Source organism: Drosophila sulfurigaster, chromosome 2R (genome assembly GCF_023558435.1).
Source record: "Drosophila sulfurigaster albostrigata strain 15112-1811.04 chromosome 2R, ASM2355843v2, whole genome shotgun sequence".
Lineage (NCBI taxonomy): Eukaryota > Metazoa > Arthropoda > Insecta > Diptera > Drosophilidae > Drosophila > Drosophila sulfurigaster.
Genome location: NC_084882.1, coordinates 31,619,399 through 31,632,527, shown reverse-complemented (window position 1 = coordinate 31,632,527; position 13,129 = coordinate 31,619,399). Strand labels below are relative to the sequence as shown.

The following is a 13,129-nucleotide window of genomic DNA, read 5'->3' as shown; positions in this document are numbered from 1 at the left end:
GAATATTTAATAATAATCAATAAAATTTATATTATTCGACTTCTGTTTAACATAGCATTAAAATATACTTTCTAATTTACACATAATTTTTATTCATTTTCAAGTACAACCTGCGTTCATTCACATGTTTTACACACGTCTTCAACCAAAAAAACAAATCTGCAAGAATAATCTTATCACGTGGTCTTCTCAGCTCAACAGCTTCAAGATAAAATCCAAATGTGCCTTGACTTGTTTACAGAATACAACTAAATTGTCCACAATAAAATACTTACCCTAGAGCTATAAAATAATAAAAGTTTGTTTGAATTTATATGACTAACGAAAGTAAACAAATTTCTCTATCAACAATTTATTTTGTAAATTGATTAGTTAAGTATTAGATTATATGTATTACATTGCAGCTGATAATTGAAATCAAAATAAACAGCAACCTTTTTTTTTATATATTTCAAATGCTAAGCCAACTGTTTATTACACTTTTATTATACTTTCTTGTTGGTCGTCTTCTTATCTGCTTAAGTGCTGCTGCTGCTGTAGTTTACAATGTGTTGAGATGAGAATATGAGTATTAAACTCACATGTTTGAACATTGTACCATCAACGAACCACTTGAAATTGTTTTATATGTGTACAAATATTTTTATGTAATAGAAATATATGTATATCAGCTTGATGAGGATCATCAAATGAATCAGCACAAAAGGGTAATTGTGAAATTGAGTTGTTTGCGTTTGTGTGACATTTGCTTATCACAAACAAAAAAATAAACAAATCGAGAGTACACCGAGTATAAAAAAGACGACTGCACTGGCGATTGCCTCGCATTTACAGTATCAACAAGACGCACTCAAGATGGAATTCAAACCAGAGATTAGCTACGATCCGGCGAGCAAGATTTGGTCCAGCCTAGATGATCACGATCACTTTGACCCCAACCTGTCAATAGGTGAGATTATCTACTATGAGATGCGGCGACATCCCAAGCAAATTGCGCAGGTAAGTTGAGAGTTTATTACAAGTATTTAATACTTTATTGATTATGCAATCTCTTGCTAGGTTTCTGTTACTGAAAATACGGTTCTGCTGCGTGAAGAGATGCTGCAGAATGCCATGAGCATTGCCAGCTATCTGCGTAATCTGGGCTTGATTCAAACTGATGTGGTGGGCATCATTGGCAGGAACACAACGCATATGGCAGCTGTGGCTTATGCCTGCTTCTTCAATGGCATTGCCTTCCATTCACTCAACGTCAACTATGATCAATCGAACATAGAGAAGCTATTCAACATTACCAAACCTCAAGTGATCTTCTGTGATGGCGATGAATATAATACAGTTAAATCGGCTACAAAAACATTGAATCCAAAGATTGTGACAATGCGCAAACATGCTGCGGATAGCATATCCATTGAACAGCTGCTCTTGACCAAAGTGGAGCAGAGCTTTAAGCCACTTCGTCTGGAGCAGGGCAACAACCAAACGTTGGCCATCATCTGCTCATCGGGCACCACGGGCACACCCAAAGCGGTGACCATAGCGAACAGTCGAAAGATTTTGAATGGAAATTTGTAAGTGAAAAGCGTAGAAGAACTTAGTAATAACTCTTAATTAATTTATCCTACTTTGCACAGAATGTTAACCACGGCGGATGTGCAATATTCGCACAGTTCCCTCGACTGGATTACCGGACTGATTGCAGTTATTACCACCGCTGTGTTTAGCACTAAGCGCATCATATCCGACAACGCTTTCGATGCTGGACTCTTGTTGCATCTGATTGAGAAGCATCAGATCACCTGGCTGCTGTTGGCACCCTTCCACCTCGCCATGGTTTATCACTCACCGGAGTATGAGCAAACGAACTTGGATAGCGTGCGTTATTGCATGTTTACGGGATGTCGTTGCTCGCTGGACTTACTCAATCAGCTGCGAAAGCGTTTGCCCGGCAATGTGTTGCACTTTGCCTACGGCATGACTGAGGTTGGCATTTGGGCCACCTTTAATTGGAATTTCGATCAGAAACCTAAATCGGTGGGTCGGTTAACCGCTGGCTTCAAGGCCAAGATAGTCAACGAAAGCAAAGAGCCCCTGGGACCCAATGAGATGGGCGAAGTGTGCCTCAATAACGGTCAGTATTGGGCTGGATATTTCGGCAACACGCAAGAGTCACGCAACATACGCGACAGCAATCGTTGGTTCTATACGGGGGATTTGGGGTACATAGATGAGGATGGCTTCCTGTTTGTAATGGAACGCAAAAAGGATATGCTCAAGTATCAAAATATTATGTACTATCCCCACGAGGTGGAGGAAGTCATTTGCCAAATGCCACAAGTGGCAGATGTTTGTGTATTTGGTGTCTGGAACGATACGACGGGTGATGAGGCTGCCGCAGCTGTTGTCAGCAAACCGGGAGTTCAGCTTAGAGCCGAGGATGTAATCGACTATGTGCACAACCATGTGGGTGCTCCGTACAAGCAGTTGATTGGTGGCGCCATCATTGTGGATGATCTGAAGCGCAGTCCCAATGGCAAGACAAATCGCTTGGCCAACAAGGAGCACTTCATGCAAGTCAAGGGACGCAACTGAGAGCAGCTAAGAGATATATAATGAGACTATTAGAAAATATATTGCTAAACGTAATGCTAACATATTTTAATATGAATAAATATGGTATTAGGAAATGAGACGATTTTTTATTAAATGTATTTCAAATATAGTTACTAAAAAGAAAAAGTGTGTCAATATTTTTCTGAAAATAAGTATAAGTAAGAGCTTGAATACTACTTTACAAAAAGAAAAAGAAATGAGAATAATTTCACTAAACTGTATTTAAAATAAGCCCACTATTTTTCTCAAATATGTAATGGGAATTTTTTAAAAATGTAACCTACATAAGAAAGAAACCAATAAAATTGAAAAAGGTCCTTAGAATCGACTAAGCAGAGAATAGTTTTTATATCTTGTATTTATGTATATCGCGTATATATTCATATCATACTGCAATACCAAAAATATACCATCATGTTTATTGGTATATTGATATACTACTACAACAAATATACCAGTGCAAAATATACCAGACGAGGGCAACCAAATTTTCAGGAATCATAAAATCCACAGTTATTATTGTATGAACCAAAATTCGTATCTTTTATAATAAATATAAAAAAATCTAAGGGCACTACTATTATCTTTATTTACACTAGAATCAATACTTATACTTATCAAAATAACGAAATTAAATTAAAAATCAAATCAATCTCTACTTTCGCTTTTATTATCTCCCCATCATATGCATACTAAATGGAAATCTATTTATTCAAGCAAGTATGCTATGCGTATCTGTGGCGTATTTGTTGAAACAAGGTCAACGACGACGACGACGACGACGAACGTTAATCTCGAATGTTGTTTGCTTCAATTGAAAATTTATTGCATACGCTTAGTGCATAGAGCATAGTTTACTATTGATTTCTTTTTATCGCAATCCTTTTTTTCCCCCATACATTTTTTAGTCCATTGTGTTATATGGTTGCTTTTGTTATGCCTCCAGCAAATATCATTTCCGCTTATCACCACATAATATTATTCATTCTTATTCTCATTTTCAATTTCAGTTTTCATTTTTTTTTTCATTTTTTATGTATAGCATTTACTTTTTTTATCATTTATTTTAAAGTTAGAAAGAGGGTTATGTCTGCAGTTGTTGCTGCTGACTACGGACATAAAAAAGCCGCCATTGGCTTTACACACGATTGCCCACACCCACACACGTACATACCCCATACACACACACACAGACACGTATACACTCATACACTTTCACTTAGATGATGGAATGACAGCCGTTGTTAAGCGCAATTCAATTGGAATTAAATTTAACCGGCAGCAGTTGCTTCCAGCGTTGACTGCAGTTGTTACTTTTGCCCCTTTGTCGGCGTTTTTAGCTTTGCCTTCTGCCTCTGCTTTTGTCTATCCATGTGTGAGTGTATGTTTTGTATGTGTGTGGGTGTGGGTGTTATACAAACAGCTCTTATACATACATACATACGTATGTATATATTTTGTATAGTTTAAGCAGACTTTTGTTTGGCTTACAAGTTACATTTTTGCTTGCCATTGATGTCAATGGTCAGATTTACATAGTTATTGTCTATTTGGTTGCTGCTTTTCTATGTCGCATTTTCTGTGTGCCAATATCCTGAAGGCATTTGTGCCGTTGCACGTTGCACATTGCACGTTACACGTTGCACATGTTGCACACGTTGCTCGTTAGCCGCAATTACGAGAATCCAGAGGCAAGCTGTTATATCCACAAGTATTTGCAATATATTTGCTGTACACTACTCTGATATTTGATCAATTAAATTTACGGCCATCGAGAGCATTTCAATTAAATAATGCACACAACATATTATCCGACAATTGACAAATAACAAACAACAAACACACACACACTCAAAATGCAAAATAATTAATCCGATTTACGCTTAATTAGGCAATTGAGATTTCATGGTTGTAATCTGTATGCAAATTGCTGCGGTTAAGCATTTAATTATTCAACACTATTCCTCGAGCACAATTTAATTTAAATAAATAACGAAGCACATGATAGAGTCTCAAAATTCGATAAAAAAAAAACAGCTGTTTGTTTTTTTCAGTGTCAATTAATTGTTAACAAATTTTAATATTTAAATTAAACAAGATTAAAAATGGCCGAGTTCGAGATTAATGTATTATTTGTTTGCAAGGCAAAAAAGAAAAAGAAAACTCGAAATTTAGAGAAACTCGAAATTTAGAGAGAAATAAAAATGAAGGCGAGTGAAAATTGCGCAGTTTTCATTTAACTGGCATCCCGTTGAGGCCTTGTACCTTCATTTCTTTTGCTATTGTACCGTTAATAAATTGTACTTTCAAGTTATTTACTCCAAAACGCGCGACCCATGGCCCCAAAAACCCAAATGCATAAATCACGTGTAACTTTCGCGGATGGAAAATTGGGGTTGTGTCGGAATCGGGATGCTTACGAGTATTGTCGTCGCCGAGTCGCCTCCAAATGTAATTTTTGTCCGATTTTCGTTCGCGCGTATAACTTTGGTCATTAGGTATCATTCTGTGTTTTGGCCCTTTTTTTCTTTTTTTTGTAAATTGCAGTTTTTCACATACTTTACTGCCACTTGAATGGCGCCAAAAGTAAAGTACATATCAGTGGAGCATAATTTATATATTTGACTGTATTTGCAAGCAGACATGCAACCCACGCCATTGCATCCTTCTTATCGACCACAAGCACAAACACTGCACCCTGAAACGTTTTGGAAGGATATGGAAATTACCGCAGCAAAGTTGCAGTCATAAATACAGCTCACATAGTGTTGAGCTGGAGGTGTAAAAGCGGAGAAGCAGCCACTTGTTCGCTCCCCCTCCCCAATGTTGATATTTACAAGTTGTTCCGTGTGTTGGCAGCAAATTTTCTCTTTAACTCATTGCTAATTGTCGTCGCACGCTGCGTATGAGCAATGTGTGGGTGCTGGCTCCCTTTCGGTGGAACTGAAGGCGTTTAATGAAGTCACCAAGTATGCCAAGCAAATGGCTGTTAGTTATGAGTTGATTATGCATCCCCAATGTTCATGCCCCTCTCACATTCTGGCCATGATTAATGTGGCATTAAATGTGATTTCGGGGGAGCCTGGCAACGAAACAAAACGCGCGGCAAAAAACATTTCTCAGTTAGTCACAGCACGCGAATGTCTGTCAGAGCACAGTAAAGCCAAAGCAACACACGCAACAACACTTGCAAAAAAGGGGCAAAGTCATTGCTGCTGTTGTTGCTGCTGCTGCTGGTGCTGCCTGCCCCAGGACAATACACATTTTTATGGCATTTTTATTGAAACACGTAAAACGTAAATTGAGCAACTCGTAGGTGAATCACGCAAAAAACCGAGGCCGTCTTTCACATGCAAAATTGAATAGCATACATATTACTACATGTTAATTAAATTTTAAATTATAAATAATAGTACTTAAGTGCACATCTAACACCTGAGAGGCTAAGCTACTATTTTTTTAATTTTAATTTTTGAAAAAAAATCCACCGCGGAAAAAATAAAGCAGTTTATCACGCACAGAACGCTGCACTGCTTTCTGCACTGCTTATACAGCTGCCACCAACTGCTTTGCTAACGCACTGCTTGCAGTCAAAACATTTCCCTTGTAACAAATGGTTCACATGGAGAAACTTAATTAAATTGAATTTAAAATTGTACTTTTATATGATTTTTTAAAAAATTTTTCTTTGTTGTACAATAGCAATAACCGTTATAACGTTTTTAACGCTTAGAACGCTGCGCTGTGTTCTGTTTATACAGTTGTCACCAACAGCTGACGCACTGCGGTTTTTGTCATGGTTTTCGGTAAAACCACTATTTGAGCGGTTCTTGTCAAGGTTTTCGGTAAAACCACTATTTAGGCGGTTTGAAATATGTAAGATTTCTATGATTAGTGTAGGAAGCAACAAATTTTAATTTACATTTAATTTTAATTTACATTTAAAATTTGTACTGATATAAAATTTGTACTGAATGATTATTAACTTCAGAACGAGTCACCAGTAGCCACGCAAGCGCAGTAATGAGTTTCTGGTTAATTCATGAGAAACAGTGTTGGAAGATTATTTGAAAACATCGATATCGATATCGATGTTTTTAATAGTCAGTGACTATGTTTAAAAAAGCACATCGATAAGCAAATGGGAATTCGACCACCCCTAGCTAGGGGCATATATTTTCCCTCCATTTTTTATGTTATTACCTTTTTTATAATTTTTTAATCTCGTTGAAACAATTCAATGCACAAAATATTGGACAACTTTCAACAGGCCGAGAAAATCGGCGAAGGCACTTATGGCATAGTATATAAAGCGTGCAACAACCAAACCGGAAAAGATGTTGCACTCAAGAAAATCCGACTCGAAGGGTATATTATAATCTCCAAGCTTCACCGAGAGCGTCCTTAGAAGTGGATAGTAGTGATATATATAAGAATTTCCAAATGTGAACTCTATAATGTTACATTCACTATCAAAACGCAGTCTAAGCACATTTTCGGTTCTACGCTGTGTCCTTGATGTCCTTGACGAATGTCAAACGTCGCCTCGGTTGGCTGCACAACAAAGCCCGGATTCTGTGCGTGTTGCGTGGCTGTATTTCCAATATACGTAGCACCACATGATTCGGCTTTGTGGTACCGCCCAATTCATCATATCCCAATTGAAAAATGTTCTCAGTCTTAACTGAATGAATGAATGTCTTAACATTCACTAATATCGTGTAATTTATGCTATATTTAGTGAATCTGAAGGTGTCCCATCAACTGCCATACGAGAGATATCATTACTGAAGAATTTGCGGCACAAGAATGTAGTGGAACTGCACGATGTGGTCATATCGGGCAATAATCTGTATATGATCTTTGAGTACCTGAACATGGACCTCAAGAAATTGATGGACAAGAAGAAGGATGTCTTTACACCGCAGCTAATTAAGGTATGTACATTCTCAATGGCATCACATCATATCTTCTTTAATTGTCATCTATGTCATTTTCTAGAGCTACATGTATCAGATATTTGATGCTCTCAACTTTTGTCACACCAATCGCATTCTGCATCGTGATCTCAAGCCACAGAATCTACTTGTGGACACAGAAGGCAATATTAAGGTAAAACTTATTGTTACGCCCAACTTATGACTCATTTACTAAACGAACACATTGTAGTTGGCTGACTTTGGATTGGCGCGTGCTTTTAATGTACCAATGAGAGCTTATACACACGAAGTGGTGACACTTTGGTATCGTGCACCCGAAATTCTGCTCGGCACGAAATTCTATTCAACGGGTGTGGATATTTGGAGCCTAGGCTGCATATTCGCCGAGATGGTAAGACTTTCTACCCAAATTCAATAGCAGTTCTTAATGTATTTCTAACTGACAGATTATGCGACGCTCACTGTTTCCGGGTGACAGTGAAATCGATCAACTTTATCGAATCTTTCGCACGTTGAGTACACCAGATGAAAGCAAATGGCCCGGCGTAACACAATTACCCGACTTTAAGGCCAAGTTTCCCAAATGGGAAGCATCCAATGTACCTTCAGCTATACGCGAGCACGAAGCACACGAACTGATTATGGTAAAAGTTCTTAAGAATAACATACATTTCAAATATTCATTATCGATATGCTCTCTATAACAGTCTATGCTCTGCTACGATCCCAATTTACGTATATCGGCCAAGAATGCACTACTACACGCCTACTTTAACGATGTTAAACATGTAAGCCATGTAGCCCTGCCTGTGGATCCCAATGCTGGTTGTCCATCGCGACTTACTAAGCTTGTATGACATATTCAATTTACTGCTGAGATATTGACAATCTCATTACTTGTGATGTTTAGTATAGTAAGTGATTGTACCTTCTACCTCAACAAACTAGTACAATTTAATGCAATTACAATGGAAAGGTATACATTTAACTCCTCATTGTTTTATCCTTTTTGCAGGTGTCTACTTCATCTCATTTGTACACACGCATAATACAACGTAACCCATACAACAACAACATCATCATAAAAAATACACATCATGCTCATAAAAAATAGTTTGCAAACTTTTTATTGACGGTTGTTTGATGCGTTCACCAGGCGCTCAGCTATTGGCGCACTATGCCTATTACGTGGTCTAATTTTAGCTATTTCCTGTGCTTCCACCCTCTCAGCTTGACGCTGGCGTTCGCGATTTCGTTGATCGTCACGCATGTACGTGCCAATTGCATTGCGCATGGTTTCGGAGAGCGTGGAGGCGGAGTCATCCGTTGCATTTTCGGTAGCCACGACGTCGGCCTCGTTAGCAGCGTCTTCGTCATTGGTAGCGAGTCTATCATCGTCGAGAACTTCGTCAATCGCAGCGACCGATTCATCGTTGTTCGGCACTTTGATAGCCAATGCCAATGGACGCAGTATTGCATATTTTTTGCCGTTTAATTTTCGAACATTCTCCTCGCTCTCGTATTGTGGCTGCTCGTCTTCGACTGGACTTTCTTCGTAGTACGATGGATCATAGTAACTAGCGTGTTGTGCATAATCGTTGTATGCCTGCAAACGTCGCAAATCATAGTAATTCTCCAGATTGGGATAGTAGTACATTGGTTGCTGATGTGGCAAAGCAATGGGCAGTGAGGATCCGCCATAATAGCCATAAGGATCATCATCCTGTTCCGCCGAATCGTAGACGGGACGACGCTTCTGCTGCTTGCGACGCTTGCGCTTACGTTTGCTGGGACTCTGCGTTGTAGCTTCTGAGTCATCCTGCTCTAGTTCTTGTTGCTGCTCCTGTTCTTTCTGATCATTGTATATGGCCTGCAATGGCACTGTTTCGATGATATTGGCATTGCCATTGTTAAAGAGATTTGTCAATGGATTGGTCAAATTTCTGAAGCCAAAGTTCGGTTGCACGCTGCGCACAAAACTATTCCAAACTCGCACAATTGGTCGTTGCGTTGTGGTCGTGACTGTCGACGCTGCCTTGGCACGTACACGACGTCCTTGACCACGACGATATCCACCGGATACGCGGGGCACATAGATGGGATAATCGAGCTGTCGGCTGTGGAGTAAGTAATTCAAGTTATCATTGAGGGTATCAAACTAATAACTAATGAATAAGTTTAGAGAACTTAATTTTAGGCTTACCTAGCATAAGATGGCTTCAGCTCTTGAGGTTGCCAGATTTGTATCACTTCCGTTTTGCGTTTCTTGGCTGCTTCGACTTGGTTGGCTGCACCAATCCAGGCCAACAGCAGGACAGCTGTCCATAGTTGCCAATTCATTGCGATATAGCAAAGGATTGATCACAGAATAATATGTATAAATATTGTTGCAAATTCACGCCTGTATTCTTTTCTGGCTCGGAGCCAACTGATGCTTGATGCGCTCTGCAGTCAGGTTGTCAATCCAAATTTTGCGCTGTAGATTTCGTTAACATTGTGACGATCTTTGAGCGCAGCTCATTTGAATGCCCATATTTTGGCGTGTTGATTTTGGTCAGTGAAAGTTTTTTTATGAAAATCAATTTGCCATTATCCAGCGCTAGACGCATAATATTAATGCCGATCTAACCCAATTCTGTTTAGCGAAGCTGTTGAAAGTCTTTCGCTTGTGGGAAGTCTTTTGGCCATTGACCATTGACTTGGCACTTACCCATCATCGCCTCGTTTATTCACATGCTAATTCTGTTGGGGTTTATGAGCGTTTTGAGTATTTTGGCATTTCGTAAACCTGTTTGATTTACAATAATCTTGATAAATACTGCTGTTTAGGACGGTAAAGCGACGGCTTTATCTATCTCTTTAAATAAATTATTGCCGTGCAAGAAAAATGTTCTTTATTAGGTTACAAATTATTAGCCATGATGGCTTTCATAATTTGTAGAGATGTGTGTATAAACAAATTAAGTAGGTTTGATAAATGGTAAGCATGTAAAAGAAATTTTTGAGATGCCAAGATAAGTGCCAGCGAACTAAAGAAGCTAAAAATTAATGCAAATTTTCTGATCAATGATTTTACTTACTTTGGCCCCCACCCAAAATCGTTATATTGATGTAGTGCACTGAATGATAAACAAATATTTATCAAAATGATTATTAAACGTTTGGCATTCGAGGGTCTTTTGTGTGTTTTTGTGTTTTTTTGTTTTGGGGCCTCACAACGGAAATCTAGAGCCTGCAATTGCGCCGCTTATCAAGTTCAATCTAAAATAGTTGACGTTGCCGAACAATTTATTGAGTCCTTCGAATTTGTCCACAGTCATACACCCGCCCAATAGAAGTCCTTAGTCCTTAGAGCGATGCGGAACCTGGGGTTAACGCTACATGGGGGCCCCTAAAAACAACTTCCGATCCAAAGCCAAAACAAACAACATACAAAACGCAAAGAAAATCTCTAACAAGTGTCAACAGACAACGCGGAGAGTGAGATTTGACAGTGTGAGAGACAGTGTCCGAGAGAGAGAGGTAGAGAGAACGAGAGATTTGCAAAAGCTTTGCTAGTGGGTGGCAAAGAGAGTGAGCAAAGCTTTTGGGAGAGCAAAGCTTTTGGACGCCTAGCTAGGCAAATTTTGAAGGCGCGCTCAGGAATCGGTTTCAGTTGACGTTGAGATTCCTGGCCTAAAGCGACCGAGCGAATGCATTGAAATTTTTGGGTACGCGAGTCGCGCGCGCGTTAAAAAAGAAAGCTGGAAAAACGCCAGCGGCAGCAAAAACTAACTAACAACCTAACTAAAAGCGTTTTTCCTCCCGTCTAGGAAAACTAGTGAAAAGGCAAGTTTAAGTGGCAGTTGCGTTGTTGTTGTTCTTCTTCTTCTGCTGTGCTGGCTAAGCAGCCCCCGAGACCGAAAAAAAAACGACCAAAAACCCATGCCCTAGTATAAGTTTTTGCCTCCGTTGATGTTTGCGTGCGTGAGTGTGTGTGTGTGTGTGTTAGTGTATTAGTGTGTGTATCTATGTGCGTGTGCGTTTTGTGTATCCGTTCACAAAGTGTTCACAGTTTTTGAGTTGCTCCAAATTATATACAACAATGAGACCAACATAAATTCACCCATACACACACGTACTTACATATATGTAATTGAATTAAAGAAAGGGCTCAGCTTCAACCAGAGCGTCGCCTGGTCTGTCTCTCGCGTTTTTTATTGTATTTTATATAAGGAAGCAAAAAACGTTGCACAGCAAAGCATAGGGTAAAATGGGGGAGAGGGAGTGAAGAGGCGGAAAAAAGCGGAAAGAATTGCGTAAAGTTACACACACACACCCACACACACACACTCGCATAAGTGCCATTAAGAGTGCTTAAGTAAATTATATAAAATCATTTAACGCATCGATGAGCATTCATAACACGAAATGCGCAACCACAGCTTGTCATACCAAGTGCAAGAGGAAAAGTGTAAAATGCCATTTCCCTCAACTGCTTATTGTGTGTACATAAGAAAAATTCAATTTGCCAAGAGTGTGTGTACTCTAACCTTATCTAGCTAACAACTACACTTGCTCCGAAAGATGCCCAAAAAAAAGTAACTGACTATCGCCCTCAGGCAAGTTGTATGTGTGTGTGTGAGCTCAATTTAGACAAGACTCTGAGATGGCGGCTGGTGTCAAGGTGTGTGCGTCTATCCCGAAGCATAGAAAAGCGAAAGAAATGAAACGAAAAAGAAAAGTAGAAAACACCACTCAACACACACAACACAATGGCACAAACCCAAACCCAGTCAAAACACCGAGCAAATTGAAACATCTTGGCGGGCGCGTTTCATGGCAACATTTCTGTTTTTTTGAAGTGCCACCCATTTTTTTGAGAGGCATCATTCTAGTTGTAGTTGTAGTTGTTGGTGTTGTTGTTGCGCCTAGTCGGTTGTTGCAGGTGTGTCTGTGGCAATTTTTGGCGTCACTTTCGCTTTTTCGTGGTGTGTGCCCTCGCTCAAGCGTTGTGCTTGACCATAACCACTAAAACTGTCACATTGCGTATACGCCGCGTGAGTCGAGTTGTCCTCGACCGTTGCTAGCGTTGCTAGCGTTGCTTTCCTTTTACTTTTTTTTGGACAGCACCCACGCTAGTTACTCAGAGAGAGCGTAAGCTCTCTCTCTCTCTCTCTTTTTGCGAGACGCGCTCTTTCAGCTTTCAGCTGTTCGGTTTTTTGTTTTGTTTTGAATCGCATTTACATTGCGCCGTAAACAAGCCATCCCCACAAACCAACACCGCCTCCCATTCCGGCTCTGCTTTTTGCTATCAGTCTGCACATTTGCGCACGTTCTTTTTGTGCCACGTCTTGTTTGGCAATTTAAATTTTATTGTGATTTTAATGCAGCGCCAAGACAAACAAACAAACAAACTGAGCGTCGTCAACGTGTTGGCATCTTTGGCATTTTCCATAGAGCAATTTGGCGCCTAAAAGTGTGCTACAAAAGAACGACAACGACTCGACTAAGCACCGTAATTATGCATATATACATTCAGCTGGTTGTTGTCTGGGCTTTAGCCTGTAAGCTTAATGCCTCAACCACTCATAAAA

General features: G+C 39.6%; 3 protein-coding genes across 3 annotated transcripts; 2 read left to right on the top strand and 1 right to left on the bottom strand.

The window, feature by feature from the left end:
- Positions 1-817: 817 nt before the first annotated feature.
- On the top strand, positions 818-2,690 carry LOC133838242 (uncharacterized). The gene is made up of 3 exons (XM_062269281.1): positions 818-999; positions 1,060-1,571; positions 1,635-2,690. The coding sequence occupies exons 1-3, from the start codon at positions 856-858 to the stop codon at positions 2,590-2,592; spliced, it is 1,614 nt and encodes a 537-aa protein (XP_062125265.1). The 5' UTR covers positions 818-855; the 3' UTR covers positions 2,593-2,690.
- A 4,065-nt stretch (positions 2,691-6,755) lies between these two features.
- On the top strand, positions 6,756-8,666 carry LOC133837829 (cyclin-dependent kinase 2). The gene is made up of 7 exons (XM_062268724.1): positions 6,756-6,981; positions 7,355-7,550; positions 7,615-7,725; positions 7,783-7,944; positions 8,000-8,197; positions 8,261-8,467; positions 8,569-8,666. Exons 1-6 carry the CDS (start codon positions 6,854-6,856, stop codon positions 8,408-8,410), a joined length of 945 nt encoding a protein of 314 aa, XP_062124708.1. The 5' UTR covers positions 6,756-6,853; the 3' UTR covers positions 8,411-8,467; positions 8,569-8,666.
- Positions 8,572-9,893, bottom strand: LOC133836804 (uncharacterized). The gene is made up of 2 exons (XM_062267390.1): positions 9,757-9,893; positions 8,572-9,670 (listed from the first exon to the last, which is right to left on the bottom strand). The coding sequence occupies exons 1-2, from the start codon at positions 9,891-9,893 to the stop codon at positions 8,680-8,682; spliced, it is 1,128 nt and encodes a 375-aa protein (XP_062123374.1). The 3' UTR covers positions 8,572-8,679.
- Positions 9,894-13,129: the final 3,236 nt, after the last annotated feature.

Coding starts and splice junctions, on each gene's coding strand:
- LOC133838242 (XM_062269281.1), top strand. CDS start 856: ATGGAATTCAAACCAGAGATTAGCTACGATCCGGCGAGCAAGATTTGG. Junction 1,000..1,059: donor ATCCCAAGCAAATTGCGCAG/GTAAGTTGAGAG, acceptor ATCTCTTGCTAG/GTTTCTGTTACTGAAAATAC. Junction 1,572..1,634: donor AAGATTTTGAATGGAAATTT/GTAAGTGAAAAG, acceptor TACTTTGCACAG/AATGTTAACCACGGCGGATG.
- LOC133837829 (XM_062268724.1), top strand. CDS start 6,854: ATGCACAAAATATTGGACAACTTTCAACAGGCCGAGAAAATCGGCGAA. Junction 7,551..7,614: donor TTACACCGCAGCTAATTAAG/GTATGTACATTC, acceptor GTCATTTTCTAG/AGCTACATGTATCAGATATT. Junction 7,726..7,782: donor ACACAGAAGGCAATATTAAG/GTAAAACTTATT, acceptor AACACATTGTAG/TTGGCTGACTTTGGATTGGC.
- LOC133836804 (XM_062267390.1), bottom strand. CDS start 9,893: ATGAATTGGCAACTATGGACAGCTGTCCTGCTGTTGGCCTGGATTGGT. Junction 9,671..9,756: donor CTGAAGCCATCTTATGCTAG/GTAAGCCTAAAA, acceptor CTTACTCCACAG/CCGACAGCTCGATTATCCCA.